This window comes from Epinephelus moara, chromosome 5, assembly GCF_006386435.1.
Source record: "Epinephelus moara isolate mb chromosome 5, YSFRI_EMoa_1.0, whole genome shotgun sequence".
In the NCBI taxonomy this organism is placed as follows: domain Eukaryota; kingdom Metazoa; phylum Chordata; class Actinopteri; order Perciformes; family Serranidae; genus Epinephelus; species Epinephelus moara.
The window spans coordinates 41318083-41335364 of record NC_065510.1 but is presented as its reverse complement, the minus strand read 5'-3'; the positions used below and the strand labels follow the sequence as shown (position 1 = coordinate 41335364).

The window sequence follows — 17282 nt, the reverse complement described above, 5'->3', positions numbered from 1 at the left end:
TCGGCTGCTGCGTTAGCAGGGAAGGCTTTATAGTATGAGGTAAGGAAGAGAGATGGGAGTGCTGAGTCAAGTCTGATCCTGGATTAGCTTCATGTAGCTCATTAACACACTTTCCAGCTACCCCACTGATGTGGTGATGACACACACACACACACACACACACACACACACACACACACACAGCTCCTTTGTTAACACAGTTGTCCCATTAAGTGTGTAAGTTATCACAGTGACTTTTGATTTGTGAAATAAGTAATTACCATAAATACCTGTTTTCCAATGTTAGCATACACTTTAAGTATATACTGTATATAGTAGTATCAGCATATACATGATGTAGTCCCTACTTGCTGAGGGAAAGTCATTTTGTAGAAAACACTGTGTAATATAATGTTTATTTCTTGAAGTGAGGCACTGAAAAAAAAGTCTGGTTCCGGTAATAGTACTGAAACTTAAGTAGGCACACATCTACCACGCAGCTAAATCATGTTCCTCTTAGTTCAAGGACAGCATACTGCCAAAGGAAAAAGAGGCTGGAGCACAGTAACCCAAGTATTGAATCAGCACTAGTACCAAAATGTCAAAAAGTCAAAAGTACAAGCCTAGTAGAAACGTAAGGGGAGATGTCCTGAGGAGCATTTCGGTGAGTAGCATGTGATTGCCTATTTTAAAATGATGTTGCATGCATCAATATTAGTGAGCAGAGGCTAAAGATTATTAAAATTATTATTAAATTTGATATCACCATCAGCAGAAAATGACAGACAAAACATGATTTCTCAGAAATCAAGTTGAAAAAAATTAAAAATAAATTGAATTAAAACACAAACTCAAATAGTTTGTCTCTTTGTTGAGGATCATTGTGGTTATAACTAAAAGAAAACTTGAAATGTCAATTTACATTGGGTAGAAAGTACCTCTGGAACCAGCAGCACATAATCCAAAAAAAGAAGAAGAAGAGAAGAGAAAAAGAAGTATTTGGGAAGAAGACAGAAGCCTGGCAGCTGTGATGGATGATGAATAATGATGAATATATTTTTACCCATTTAACATTACTGTCCAGTTCTTTTATTCTAAACAGTTACATGTAAGACATTTTTAAAAGTATATTTAGTCTACATTTACTGTTTGTTTCTTCTTTATCACCAAATTGCAAAAGCATATTCCTTTTATATGAAAACCTACTTGGCAATAAACCAGATTTAGATTCAGAAGGAAAAGCGAGCTGCCCGAGAAGAAGAAGAAAAGGAGGATCCCGTCTCTGTCTGGTGGGGGAGGGCCTGAATGGGACTCCAGTCTCTTGACCCCTGCGACCTCAGACCCGCCCTCCTACCCTCCGTCCGCTTCTCACCAGATCACACATTCCCCCAGCTTTGTCTCACACACTCCTCCGTCCCCAGATGGACATCAGCTGGACTGATTTAGACACCAGACAATAACACACTCCCACACATTCTCACACGCATATTGTCACACGCACACACAGCTGCACCCACAGCTTCGTACACATTCTTAATGACACACACTGTAACTCACACACTTGCTAATGGTGTGTCAAGGAAACTTCCTCTGCTTTAATGAAAAATAATTTGATGTGAGAGAAAGTGGACAGGTTTGCTGTTGTGGGATGACTATGTGGCATATAATAATACTACCTTTAAAATGCAAGCTGGAGTTTCTTCTGTCAATAAACTTGGGATGTGCAATTGTACCTCGACAAATAAAACAATCAACAGTTAAAAAGTGGTTGTGGATGTTCAGAAATGTTCATTATGAAATTATCTAAATGTTTCTGGCATCTTTTGAAGCTGTTGTAATTATTCAAACTAACCTGACTGAGTAAAACTCATCAAACATTACCGTATTCAAAACATACTGAGAAACACCATCCTGGGTGTAAATCCATGATGCAGACAGGCAGGCTGGGAGGAATCAGGACAGACCAACAGTCAGCCACTGACACAAAACAACACAGATGACTGTTAGGTCAAGCTGTGTGTCTACTCTTGGTCATTGCTCCTTGAGGTTATCTTGCATGTTTTCCCATTTTTTATTTCCTATTATTACGATAAAAATAAGGAATTTCAAAGCGTACAAAGAACAACACCATCTAACTTGCTGCCCAGTCAACTAATTCAAAGGGAAATGATCAAGTTTGTGATAATTAACAACTGTTTGAAATATGTATATTAAAACATGCATGCATACAACAGTTTTTGATTAAACCCCTAACAACTCATCTCTGTTTATCAAAATTACATATTTAGAAGTTATTTTTTTCATGGAAAAATCCTTTTACTCCTTAAAATGGCTTGGATGTAACTGCACTAGGGTCACAAAGTTCATGGTTCTGTTCAATATGACACAGCATCGTAATTTGGGCTTTTGCTGTTTTGTTTTGTTTTTGTTGTACAAAGCAGGAATTACAGTCTGGCTGAAATGTGTTCATGAAGGAATATTCTAACGGGTCTCATTACATTCAGCATGTTAGCGAAGTCAGGTTAACGATAACCACAGTTATAAATGTACCAATCGTCACACCAGTTTCTTTTGCCCTGTCTGAATCAGTTGGGACTGGCTGCCTAATGCTGTGGGGACAACATTAACTTGTATTGTGTGTTGCTCCTTGTTTTCGTTGAGTTCCATTTATTAACAGACCTGGGTGATGTCAATGTAACTAACTTGACACGTCTCAAGTATTCCCACTAATGTACTTAACCCCGCTGTCAGGCAGCAGATGCAACAGACAATGTTTTTTTTTTTTAATCTACCACTCTATTGCCATTGCACATAATTCACAGCAAAGCCGAAGTGGCTCCAAACCTCAGACCTGTTGGTTATTAAAGGATCTTCTATTTCTGGTCTGGTAATGATGTTACTAATCATACTGCATTGAGCTAGCTTAGCGTAGTGTGTAGTGTGGGTTTTAATTATTGATATGTATCAAGGAAAGTTTAACTGGTAGAATGGAACTCATTTAATTGATGTGACCCGATTGGCTATAGAGAAGACACATCACTGTGTTAAATTTATTGGGACTTCAAAAACACTCAGTTCACTGGTGATTGTACAGTGGTGTTACTGGGTGACTCTTCTGTACCTCATTTACTAAACAGACACTGGCCTGCAGAGAGCACACAAACCTGTCTGCCAAGTTTTAATTTTTTCACCAGCCCCACAAATCAAAGACACCAGACAGCGGACAGTTAGTCTGGAACTATTTGTCAAAGTCAAATTTGTGTGTGCTTTCACATTATAAACTTTCTCATCTTTCTTTTTTATTTTTCTCAGTCATTTAAGGGTATCACTTTTGCCCAAGGTTTCTTCCTGCACATTTCCCCAAATATCTGATATAGATTTGATTTTTCCCCTGTCTGTGGTTACAGCTCCCTCTATGGGCCACACATGATTAAGACTTGAGAGAGGTGTAGTCTGCAATGTACTGGTAATCTAAACAACAGGTGCCGGCTCATTCTCACTGCCCATTTCTGCTCCTCTCTTCTTATCTCTTCCAAATAAAGTCAGACTTCTCTCTTTCTCGCACCTCTTCCTGCTTAATTTGCTTTTCCTCAGTACGCTGTCTGTGCAGCCCCCTCCTCTCAACACCCCCAAGAAACACACACACTCATTCATTCCCTTTGTGTCGTCCCTATAATCCCCCACTGGAGATAGAGAGAGCACACATTCTTCACTGCATCTCCCGTTAGGATTGTCAATATTTACTTTTACTGTGTGTGAGAGAGAGAAGGACAATGTGTGTGTGTGTATGTGTGCACTTGTTAAATGCCTTCACAGCCGGGTATCGTGTGTGTGTGTGTGTGTGTGTGTGTGTGTGTGTGTGTGTGTGTGTGTGTGTGTATCACCTCCCTCTCTCTCTCTCTCTCTCTCTCTCTCTGTCTCTCTCTCTCCGGTGTTGGCCTGATTTCTTGCACCACTGTGTGATCAATCTTTGACAGTTTGCTGACTCGTTTCTTTGTCTTGTAGCCCCCCAGCCCATTCCCATAAGCCCTTGTCTTAGGCGCTGTCTGAGTCTGAGACTGTCCACACACACACACACACACACACACACACACACATATATTAATGTATCTACACACTCCTCCCCTTGTCTGAATTGTGATTGTCTGGGGGTTGAAACAATGCTGACTGGACCTGTACCATTGTCTACCTCTCCCCCACCTGAAAAAATATTCCCATAGTGAATATGCCACTAGATCAGTCATCTGTCATCTATACGACGGGAATTCCACCACATCCACCCACACCAATAAAATTCCCCTACCTCAATAAATGCTATGATGGGCATCTAAGAATCTTTACTAACTGGGAGTTATATTTAAAATAGCCCAAAACTCTACAGGCTGCTAAAAGTCAAGGGGAGGCAGACACATAAAAAAGAGTGAACTCATGAAAAAGATAATTAAAAGAAGAAAAACAGAGGAGTAAAGGAAATTAAAGCAATGGCAGGAAAAGAATATAAAAAGGTCTGAGCATAGAGAGGGGGAAGGAGAAGAGAGTGGAAAGAAGAGAAAACTAGCAGAGGCTCAGCATTGTGCTGCTAATGCGGCCCAGGCTTGGGTAATCCAACAAAGGTTACTGTGGAGACCAACAATGAGGCTCTGAGGGGCCCAGACTGCTGAGACGCGACGGGAGAGGAGGGAGGAGAGGAGTCCGGGAAGGAGAGGAGGGGGCAGGGAACAGTGGACAGGGTAGAGGAGTGGGGGACGACCAAAAAAATCTCCATCTCAAAACCATCTGACCTTGCTTTCAGCTGGAAAGTGATTATCTGTGGGAATCCCATTTTTTGCTCTCTGGTGCTAAACTAAAACTGAAAATGTATCACTTCCTGAACAGCAGTAAGGGGAAACTCACACCTGCTGTTTAAACCGAAGATGGGAACGTTTCCTCGAAAAAGCTTTAATCACTGATGCATGACATCATGGAAAGTTGGAAAGTGTGACTATGACATCTAGTGTTACTGTGCAACTGCAGTACTCAAGAATCTTTTTGAGGAAGCTGAGTTGTGGCTGGAAGATGATTAAAATCAGCCTCTGTGGGTGAATGAGCAACACTTTCCTCTCCTCGGTATGACTTTGAAGCATGACAACAGCAAGTGCAACCAGGACAGCACTTCCTGGGTTGTATTTTAGAGTCCACTGTGATGCTAGCAGTATCATGAGACTTAAGCCACGTTTCCACTTAACACTGTTGGTATAGTAGAACTGGTGCGTGACCTGTACGGACATGTACATAAACCCTAGATCTGTTCAACATTTCTACTGCAGACACTCTTAAAGAATAGGCTGCAATGTTCACTGTCTGTTGCAATCCATGGAATATCAAATAAAATAGCAGAGTGTCAATTCTCTCTTGACCAATCAATGGACAGTAGCGTTTCTAGCCCCACCTTTGGTATTGAATCAGTCGGTTCCAATCAGTTTGATATTAAGCCAAACATCAGTTTTCGACTTTTACCAGGTGTCCCACTTTACTCAGCAGCTGCTCCTGCATGCAACACAATAACACTACGTCCCAACAGAAAACTAGCATCTGACTGTCACGTAGCATAGAGTGGGGCGGAGCTGTGCAGAGAGTGTGGGAGAGGAGAGATGCACACTGGTATGCCTTAACTCATGCAACTTGACCCTATATCGATATAAATGGTGTTGTCTAAATGTAAATCTTGCTTGAAAATATATCATACACAGTTGTTAAATCCTGATGCTAGCATGGCAACACAAAATTATGTTTACCACATTTGCCTTTTTAGTTTAGTGCATTATCATACTGGCATTGGCTAATTTGCACTAGCTCTTGGCAATGCCATTAGCTTTGCAGATATTTGGTCAGAAAGTATTGGACAAATGTAAAGTTCAGTCTGGACCAAAGTGGTGGACTAACAGACAGACATTGCTATGACTACCATGACTAAAAAGTCCAAAACAGGTTTGCTGTACATATTCTTTTTTTTTCTTTTTTTTCTTAATAAACCTTGGCAAATATCTCTGATCACTTCAGAAACCAACTTGATACAAATTTCAACTGGCTGAGTTAATTCTTGAAACAGAGCCACTAACATTGTGATCAACTAAAATGACTGCAAAAAGGACAACCGCAAGATGGCTACAAATGTATTTTAGCTTGGACATGCAAGGCAACAGTAACACAGTGGGAGTTAGGAGATGTGTTGGAAAGTCTTAGCTCAGAGAAAAAATGTTATGATGAAGTAGACATGACAGGGAAGAAGAGGAGGAGGTTAAGGGCTAGAGAATAATTGGGAAGGATGCTGGAGTTCAAGAGTTGTTGGGTGGAAAGAGCCAGAGAGCATGTTCAGGCTGAGAGGACAGCAGTGTGGGAAGAGCGCTGGTAAGGCTGGCAGTTTACTCCAAATCTGGCGGGTTTGCACATGTAAAGCTTGTGATCATTTTCATACAGTTTATTTACCATCCCCCAATTCACTGTCATCTGCAGCTGGTCAACAATGTATGTTGGTTAAATGCGTTAATGGATTTTTGTTTCCAGTTTAGTACTTTTCTTCACAAGATTCCAATTTGAGACGGTTATGTGGAAGTCTGAGCTGCTCTCTACTCAGGCCTTTGCACCATGCATTCCCTTATATGCATAAAGTGGCTTTATAGAGAGGGAGGTGCTGCTGACCCATGGCCTTCACACTCACTTGCCTGTCCTCTCACACAATCCCTCCCTCCCTCCCCCTCTGCTCCACAGATGCCTCTTCACAGATGGACAACATGCAGAAGGCTTGGCTGCCTTTTCACAAACACACACGCACACATACATGCATGCACGCATTCAGACATCAATGCCAATTCCAAGTAAACGGTTACAAGGTCAGCTAAACATTTCATAACTTCAGTTTGCCCATGCTTCCATTTTGTCCTGGAGATTCTTTGAATTCTAAATGTGTCATTTATTATCACTTCACATGCGCTTGAAGAAGTGTTTCAATTTTTAAGGTCACGAGAATTCACTCCCTGCTAGTGCTGCTGACACAAGACACATGAATGGAGGGTAGTACTACTGGATCGCATTTTAAAATTCTTCTTTTGTGCCTCTGCTCATCACACCAAGTATTTAATTAAAGAAATTAGTATTTTAACAACAAACAGGTCAGAAACACCAAAAATACAACCGGAACAAACACAGAACAGGAAAGAATGTGAATCTGAAGAGTCACACCTCTGAAATCACACCCTTCACAGTCAATGCAGTGTAACAAATACGTGACTCATCACAAAAATAACAAGCATAACACCTTTTGATGGGAGTTACAAGGGTTTTATGTATACGTGTGTTTATGTGTGTACACATTGATGCTGTATACCCTGCTGTGCAAGAGTGTTTTTGCGTGTTTGAACATGCATTTCTCATTGCATGTCTGTACAGGCTTAATAAATGTTTGTGACTGAAACAAGACTGCATGATATGGGAGAATATCCAGTATGAGACACGCTTTGAATTTTGCGATGACAATATGGGGTGCAAATAAATGCTCTGTTTCAGTGCCTGAAATTTTATAAGCCCTGACCATGCCATTCAATTATTTTCAACTGTGACAGCTAATAACAATAAGAACAACATTCGGTGACTCCAGTATGCTATTATTTGCATCTTGTTCTGATCTGTCAAACAAAAAAAGGTGCCACAAAATGTTGGTCTACATTTAGATTCAGACCAACTGTTGTTGACTCCATATCTGAATTTAGAAACAGCAGAGCAGAGCAGGAGCTTTATGAGTCTTGGCTATTTTGAGCCTGCTGCTCCTTGAGATGTTTATTGTTGAAATTCATATTGCAATAAAGATAAAAATATGGTAGCTTATAAGCCCTGGAGTGCACCATCATCACATTCATCACCTTCATCTTCCTCAGACCATGTAAATAACTATAAAAGGTCTTTAATAAAGCTATTGGTGTCAGTGCTTTTGTTGTGTGTATGTTTTATTTACTCACCCTGATGCTATGAGTGCTCTGGACTGGGCCATTGCAATCCTCTGTAATGCTGGTCTGCTCAGCCCGGCTAAGCTTGATCTCTGTGGCAACGGGGCATGGCACACTGTCGCTGCTGACGATAGCGTGCGCTGTGGCTTCATCACCACCGGCGATGGAGATGGCACAGGAGAAGGCGGCGTGGTCACGCTGTTGGCAGGGGTAACTAATGTGGCGGTTGGCACTGAATCGCTGGCTGATGATGAGGAGTGCTTGGCTGGAATGGACGGAGGGTTCAGATTTGGGTTGGATGATGGAGGCTGAGGAGGCGGGAGGGATGGTGGAGGTGGTCTGTTGGAAGACGAGGAGATACCCAGAGAGGAGGTGCCAGCAGTGAGAGCGGCCAGTGACTGAGCAAAAAGCTGGGCGTTCCTTCTTGGAGAGGCGATGTTTCTGGAGATGGCGAGGCCGTGTGGCAGGGTCTGATAGTAGTTAGAGTTGGAGTTGGAATTCTGCTGCTGTCCTCGTCCCAGAGTGGCTGATTTAGACGGGCTCAGAGGTTTAGAGGCAATGGGTGCTGAGTTCTTGGGCCGCTGCAAGGTTAGTGAGCGTCTACCTAGAGTCTGTATCCCTACACCTCCTCCCCCTGGTCCTCCTGTATTGGTCTTCACACTAAGGACCAGCATGCACTGCTGGCACGAACAAGGCTGGCCCAGTCCAGTAGCCGGCAAGCCCCCATTGGGGTAGACAGAGCTTCCAACCCCCATGCTGGCCCCCGACACCCCAACACCCAGCAGCGCCCCTGTTAGGCCACCACTTCCTCCTACACCACCTCCTTTGGGTATTGGAAGAGGACCGGACACTAGAGGGTAGGCCATGTCAGCACGTCTCTGGATCCTCCGAAACCTCTGGCTCTGTCTGTTCACCTGCAGGAGGACAGAATCAAACATTAGTTTAATGACATTTCTGATGAATCCTAAATTATGGGGTCCTCACAGTAGAGGAATGCTGCAGCTGTGATAACTAAATATCACTCATGTAGCTGAAGAAAAAGGTATGGAGGAAGTTTCAAGTGGAGTTTGTCATTGAATTTAAAAGCACCTGTGTCATGTTCTGAAAATCAATGAGGTAGCAGAAGCCGAGTGGTGTCAGGTCGAGGCAGGGCTGCTGATTGTGGGCGCTCTCAATTGCGATGGCCACCTCCATGTCGTAGGCCGTCCACGTACCCGCATCATTTTCCCACTCCCACTGCCAGCCCTGACCTGGGGCCGAGGCTGGGTCATAAAAACTCCTCCGCACCGGACGGATGGTTCCTGAAACAAAAAGAAGAAAAATAAAAAATGTGCTTTAGATAATTTCTTTGTTCCAATAAGTTTCTTCAATAGTTAACCAACACCCTTTGCAACTGCTGATTTGACGCCGTACCTACAGCGTAGCTTACGCAAGTGGCCTACATTGTTGTGAGCATGTATACAATCTCATGCGTCCCATTGACCATAATGTTAAAATGCAACACTCAAAAGCTTAAAGGGATCGACGTGGCCTCTACATTCCCCAGATTCCAATCGGATGGAGCATCCATGAGACATGCTGGTACCCCACCTCACAACCCACAGTGCTCAAAATATCCGCCACAAATGCCCTGGACACCACAGGAAACCTCCCTGAGGTCCTGTATTCATGCCTCAACAGGTCAGGGCCAAGTCCAATCAATAATGAGGCCTCTGACCTGTCAAAGCACGGACACAGGACCACTGGGGTATCGTCACATCCCCTGGATGCTCAATCAGTTTGGTAACTGGGGAATTTGGAGGTCAGGTTGATGCCTTGAGCTCTTCGTCACGTTCATCGGGCCATTAGTGAGCATGCACTGGCATGGCACATTGTCCTGCTGGGGGGAGCACTGCCATTGGAGAGTGCTGTTGCCATGAGGGGGGGTGGCATGAACAGCAACGGTGTTTTCTTGTTCTAATGTTTTGGATGACCTGTGTATGTGTGTGTGTCTATATATAAGAAACACAGCAGTTCGGGGTCCTTGTTGGAGCAGCACGATGGCTAATGTTAGCTTCTGGGCTAGAAATAGTAAGTCTCTGTCTCGCAGGCAGTATTACAGAGATATCTAATGTCAGTAACCTTACATTGTATCGTCAACCCCAGAGTTAGTGTCCAGTATGCCAGATTTTTCTCACCAGTCCCATTCAGTGTTAAGTGGTGATACAGACTCACACACAGTTCAGGTGGTGAAGCCTCACAGTGCACTGTTTACTTTCGGATAACATTACATTTGAGATCACATTTATTTTTTTACTCAAGGCATTCCATTTGCCTCAACACTGAGTTTAAGTGTTAACGTCAAGCTCAGTGACAGAAAAAAAAAATGCTTTAGTGGGCACACAACACTAGATAGAGTGCACTCACTGCACTGTGGCGAATTAGTCAACTGACTGGTTGAGGATTAGGTCCAATTTCAGTTGACCAAGATTTTCTTTGGTTAGATACAGCCCTAGTTTCCATTACCCTTACATAAACAGCCTGCCTGCAGGAATAATGGAGACATGGGATTGATCTAAAATAAGGCGCTAGACAACTAATGATCATAGAGCCATGATGTAGTCTTTTTTCACTAGATGCATGACTTTCATTAAAATACTTGGATGAAAGGGTAAACATAACCACCCAAATAATTTCACAACGGAAATGGTGTGCCAGCCTTGTGATTCTGGGCCCTGCAGGGCAGTGAGTTCAAATTTCTCAAGAGCACCTCATCCACTTGCCCTTTATGTCACATTCATATACACATATACTCATGTACTTTCAGTCCAGTAGTTCACTAACAAATGTGATGATAAATCATCTGAGCACAATTGAAATAAATAATTAAAAACATAAACAAATAACGAGAGCACAACAATGTTTCTGTCTCCCAGAGGGACAGAGGGGTGGGAGGAGGGTCCCTAAACCAACCAACCAGAAACTACATCAGTCTCCAGGGGTAACAGCCTATTCAGTCTATGCCAGGACAAGGAGATGAAGGCATATGTGTGTGTGTGTGTATTTGAGAGTGAGTGAGAGAGTAGTACAAAGAGGTGATATTGGCAGAGTGGCATCAGACAGACATCAAAAGGAGGGGGTTGAATGGACGGGGGCTGCATTTACTCACAATAATCAAACTGAGATATCACCCACTGTATTGCTTATTGTGTCTATAGTTCATTTTATACAATAGTTTAATTTGCTGTAGCAATACCTACAAAGAAGGTGCCGATTGATCTCTTTGGAAGACTGAGTATGCATTACAGCAAGAGACAGACGGATACACAAAGAGCCTTTAAAATGGATGCGAGACAAAAACAGAAAGAGTGTTTGTGAAAGTATACGACCCGCCCTTCTCTCTCTCTCTCTCTCTCTCTCTCTCTCTGTTGAATGAATCCAGCGCAACAGGAAGCACTTGACCTGCTGATTACCACGTGAAATGTAATGCTCTCTCAAACTGCAGAGCGAACAAGTTCATTCACAGAATAAGCAGACTGAGGCCAAGCTGCACTGCTGTCTGTTGGAGGGGATGGTTGGTCAAAGATTCCCAAAAGCATTATTACATACAATTTTTACACATAATTGCTAATATGCAAAGACCTGATGACAAAAAGTATTAATTTGCAGAAAGTGAAAGACATCAGACTCTGATAACAGAGTAAAAACACCGTATTTGGATGATTATTAATAATCAAAACCTGCTGTCATGTGCAGACTTTTTCTCAGCTGCAAACCACCACCTACTGCAGTTAAGATGTCCACTCCAACAGGACAAACCACACGGGTTCTCTTTCATAACCTCTTTATTATGCCAATAATAAAAGTAATAATGTAAGCAAGAGCCATTATGGGAAAGGGAGTTGTGTGTCCTGAATGTCAAATAGAATCTGTGTATTTTATGTGTAGTTAAGCTTTATCTGTACTGGATTCTAATCAGGCCAAGGTCTTATCACAAAGAGGACAACCTGGCCTTGTCTCTGAACATGGCACCAACACTGGGGATCAGGATGTTGTGTATATGTACGGAGTGTACAGTAAGTGCTTAGTGTGTAATTGTCAGGCCTTGATGGTTCAATTACAGCAACGACTGTAGTAAATCTGGCTGCCAGTATACTGAAAACTAACTTTTTTTTATCCTATCCTCGTAGCCTTCAAACACCATGGTGACTGCTCCAACATTATACGTAGCCAACACCGGGACTGTGTTAGCTAGCGCTATGTTAGCATAAATTCACCAGACAATTAACAGCATTCGATACTGAGATTACAGACTTAGAAAAGACTATTTGATGGTTTAGCATGCGATGATGCACGATGAGGTTGCAAACTGACCTGAAACAGAAACTGAAACTTGACCTAGCTAGTGCTTTATCTTTTTAGTTTACAGAAAGTAAAAGGCTACCTGGAGTTCATATGCTAGTTATGCTTATAAGGGGACAGTTAACCCCCACATCAAAACTACATATTTTTCCTCTTACCCTTAAAATTTTTCTGGTGTGAGTTGCTGAGTGTTGGAGATATCAACCGTGGAGATGCCAGCCTCCTCTCCAATATAATAAAACTAGCTGGCACGCGGCTTGTGGTGCTCAAGGTGCCAAAAAATACATTCAAAAAACTCAACACACGGTTTCCCACAGAGTCATTTATTTGTGGAGACCCGGCACGATTAAAACATCACCTGCCGCATTTTGATTTTACTTTTGAAAGTTTGCTTTCACTCCCAAACAGCTGCTCCTCTCATCCATCGATCTGATCTGATCAGCTGACAAGATTTAGAGAAGGGACACAGACTGAAAGACAGACTGATAGAAAACCGAAGATCCATTTAATGTGACACAGTGCAGCACTAGGTTGTAAATGCAACATATTTTGCGTAGTATTAGACACGGGTTTTTATGAACATATTTTAAATAATAGCCAAAACTATGTATATTCTTTTTTTTCTTTTTTTTTTCCAAAACATTCTATTCATTCCAATCCATTCCCAGGCCTGGAAAACAGTTTTTCTAATTTCATAACTTTTCCAGGAATTTCATGATCTTGGGAACCCTGATTTTTTTTTTAACATGAATAGCAATTCAGAGGAACCATTATAAAACCAAAAGACTCTTCTCGCATTTCATCCTCAACTGTGCTACTTTTAAAGAAGAACGATGCCTATTTTCAAAACTCATACATGTTATTCCTATGGTCTAAAATCATCCAAAAATATATGTAAACATAAACAACTCCCTCTCAAATCCAAAAGCTAGAGTACTAAAACTCAAATGTATTCTGTCATATGATATAAAGTCTGGAGGTGCTCCAATGACAATGAATGGTTAAAGATAATCTAGATAACACTGAGAGCAGCCAGGGGGAATGTTCTGAGTATATGGGTACGTTTTCTGTTTCAGAACTGAGAAAACTGCAATAAAATAAAGCTTATCTGGGTATAAAAAAAGAAAACAAACATTCTGTGGGTCCACAAAATCAGTCTCCCAGTCATTGTCTCCAGCCTTTTTACCCTATGACATCACATCTTTGAGACTTGTCTGGTTTCTGGCTTTGAGACAGAGTCGCTCATGTTCCCAATTATTGATTGAACTTTCCTCAGCCATGAAAATAACATATTAGAATTCTTGATTTAGGTGGTGTTTCCCCTCTGAGCTAGTGAGCACATGAGACTGGGTGTGTGTGTTTGTGTAATCACATGTTGATGTGATGTAGCTGTGCTTGGGTGTGCCCCATGTCTACAAATTAGCCAAGACTTAGGAGATAAAAGCAGGTATTAAAGGCTGTTAAAGTTACAGCTGTAGGACTATATGGTACATACGAAAAAATAATGTGCATGTATGTCCATGTCTTGTTTACAGTAATACAGTAAAAGCCTTAATGCCACTGCTCCCTCATAGTTCCACACCCCTTTTACATGTTTCATCTGTCAGAGTTGGATCAACGCAAGGCCCGTTGCTGCTTTCATTTGTCAGTCACAGTTGGAATCTAGTGCAGCATGTCTGGGTGTGGCCACACTGGATTTATACACTCCTCAGACTGTGTGTGTTTTAAATGATGAGCCTGTGGTCTATCCCTAACCTACTGAAAAAAAAACAGAAAATGGTTTGAAGTAATTTAACAAAACCAAGTACATACACACTTCCACAGAATGAACTGTACACATTTGGAGGGTGAAGAAATTATTGTTATGTGTGTGGTGAGGAGCTAAAAGCAAAAGTAAACATGGGAAATATGTGTATCTAAAGGGGCAAAGTGTAATACCAGGCCACATGCTCAAAACAAATTTCTCCTCTATTAGTAACTCTCATTTGAGCAAAGCAGACAAAGAACCCTTTCTAACAGATTGTAAAAGACCTGTCATTTTTTTCCCCATTTATTACAAAGGTACAAGACACCAGACACATTATATACAATGCTGTAGTGCAAAAGCAAACATTAAAATATCTGTGCAATAGTGAACACTTAAATCCCACTCCTTTGTTTTTAAGAGGGAAAAAGGCTAGCATGCACAACAATGAAGACTTGTACAGTTATTGACAATGACGTTTTCCAGATTGAACCTAGAATGATTTCTGTCCTAGCCTGAACCCTGCCAAAGGAAAATCAGATTAAATTGCTGCTATTTTCCCGACGATAATTCAAAGCAGGGTGAGTAGAAAGCTCCCCTTCTCTACTCATCGCCCTCAAACTGGCCTGAGTACCCTCGAGCAGAAGAGAGATGACGGATGATTGAGGAAATGACAAAACTCATATAGTATGCGAGTCTCTATCAAGGTTAAAACCTAAAATGAAAATGGCACCTCTGAAAAGGACATAAGAAGAATTTGCAGCAAAAGTTCACACCCACAACAGAAAAATGAAGCTGATGCTGAGATAAAACGGCTCAAACAGAGAACAGAAACTCAAAGACAGAGAAGTCCAGAGGAAGATGAATTAAAAGCAGTGAGATCATTTTCTGAGATAAGGAGAGGATCGGAGTGAGGAGGAAGAGAGAGTTAAAAGACGAAGTAGAAGCGTGAGATAAGAGAAGAACATAGAGACTGAAACAGAGAAGATTCGCTTGCAAATTATCTAAAAGGTCAAGCTGGCCTGGAGGCACCAAGACACAATCTTCCAGCAATTGTAACTTTCTTTTTCTTTCAGACACTCACGTAACTTCCTATTGTTTACTTTCCTTTTTTATCACTTTCCCACCCCCTCTGTTCCTAACTTGTTTCCCACTTTTGATTTGTTTATCTTGATATCTCACCCTCGTTCTGTCTGATATCATCTCTTCTGTTGCTGTCACGTTTATTTTTTTCTTCTCTCTCCTTTTGTCTTCTCTTTCTAACACTTCATCAATATATTTAAATGTTTTTGACTTGGTGTTTGCTCCCCCCTCTTTTGTTTCTTCCCTACATGAATGGAAACCATATTCTCTGATCTTCAATCAACTTCTGCACAGCTATATTTCAAAACAACTGTCAGGACAATTTTGCAGTAACTTTTGTGGTGGAGTTAAGGTATGCTTCCATCAGTGGGTTTGAGGTGAATAAATCATCTTCTTGGACATGCGAAAACAACCCCTAGAATTACCACCTTGTGGTTGTGTGTCTCTATGAACCAGTCAGGTTGCAGTTACAGTTTACATCCATGTCTGTGAAAACACGAATGTTTCACACATATCTTAAACCCAGCAGCACAGAAGATCTATACAATCAGCACAGTTTTGAGATGGACACCCAAGATTAGTGTCACCAATTCAGCATCTGACCAAATGTCTCCCCATAATTAGAAAATTAATTCTTGAGTTACGGCCAGGAACATGCTTTGTGAGGGCAAGGTGTCCTTGACCTTTGAACTTCACCCACCAAATTCTTATCAGTTCCTCCTTTAGTGCAAGACGACACTTGTCAAATTTGAGGAAATTCATTCAAGATCTTCTTGAGACATTGCATTCGCAAGAATGAGACGTAAGAAAGGTCACAGTGACCTTGACCACCAAATTCAAATCAGTTGGGCCCAAGTGGACGTTTGTGCCAAATTTTTAAGAAATTCAAAATTATTCTTGATATATTGCATTCACAAGAAAGAGACAGAAGAGGTCACAGTGACCTTGACATTTGACCCATGACCCCCCCACATCTAATAAGTTCATGGTTAAGTCCAAGTGAACGTTTGTGCCCAACTTGAAGAGATTCCCTTGAGGTGTGACTGAGATACTGCATCCATGAGAATGGGATGAACAGATGGCCAACCTAAGCATAGCGACTCTGGCCATGGTGTATGCTGGCACAGAGGTATAAAAATCAACTATCAAAGTTGAGTCTGTCAAAAGCTGATGAATTGATCACTGTGTGAAGTATACAGTTTATTTTCCTTTTGCATATATTAGCCTTTCTTCATGGCTGGTTCAAGGCCTCTAAGTCACCAGCCATATCTCATATACATATATGTATGATGATCTATTGGTTGGGGAAACTGTTGACCAATCAGAGCTCAGACAAGAATAAGAATGGGAACGTCATCTCCCTACATAGCTTCCTACCTAGCTATATCCATTATGAAAAGCACAGGTAAAAAAAAAAAGAAAAAGAAAAAAAACAATAAGCATGGATCAAACAGCTGTTCAGGTTTTTGCAAATCCACTCAAAGAAAAAAAAAAAGACTACACTTAAAAGGATATTCCATCAATTCATTATTGCATTTCCATGAAGTCGGGGATCTTACATCAGACAATATTTTTAATTTATAAATTCATTTTAAGAATGGTCCAATTCGTTTGTTTTTTGCCTGGTAATAGTGCTAAAATGATACCTATGAAACGGTACTGGTGACTGAAGCAGTGCCTGAACTGATGCTTTGTAAAAAATAAAGTGACGTCAACAACATTAAAGAACAATACTGGATCCTACATTTCCCATAAAGCAATTCCATAGTTTCTGATGACATCATCAGTGTTGTAAAGCACCCTCCACAGCCACAGAAGACATTATCTCACTGTTTGTCGCCTTGGCAAGTAAACTGAACTCCGTATAGTCAGGTTCATTATGTTTAGATTTCAACTTTTGTGGGATTTTTTGGGGGATTTGCAAAACTATACATTTTTGGAAAGGTTATTGTATAAGGATTCAGAAAATCAATGTTTGCATTTGCCCAGATGTCTATATGGCGGCCATATTGGAATGTACAAAATGGCCGCCGTAAAATGTATGTTTTGTAATATCTAGACTTCTAAATAAGTTGGAACATTGATTTTAACTGCTAAACCTACATTTTCAGGGTCAAGGAATCCAATGGTGGTAGTTACAATGCTACAACACTTTA

General features: G+C 41.3%; 1 protein-coding gene across 2 annotated transcripts in view; it reads right to left on the bottom strand.

The window, feature by feature from the left end:
* The window catches only part of LOC126390025 (E3 ubiquitin-protein ligase DTX4-like), a 43193-nt gene that overhangs the window by 10752 nt on the left and 15159 nt on the right, over window positions 1–17282 (bottom strand). For both annotated transcript variants that reach the window (XM_050044094.1, XM_050044093.1), the window contains exons 3-4: window positions 9048–9259; window positions 7971–8872 (exon numbers count right to left, since the gene is read on the bottom strand). In XM_050044094.1, coding sequence (XP_049900051.1) covers window positions 7971–8872; window positions 9048–9259 — 1114 coding nt within the window. The remainder of the gene's footprint in view (window positions 1–7970; window positions 8873–9047; window positions 9260–17282) is intronic.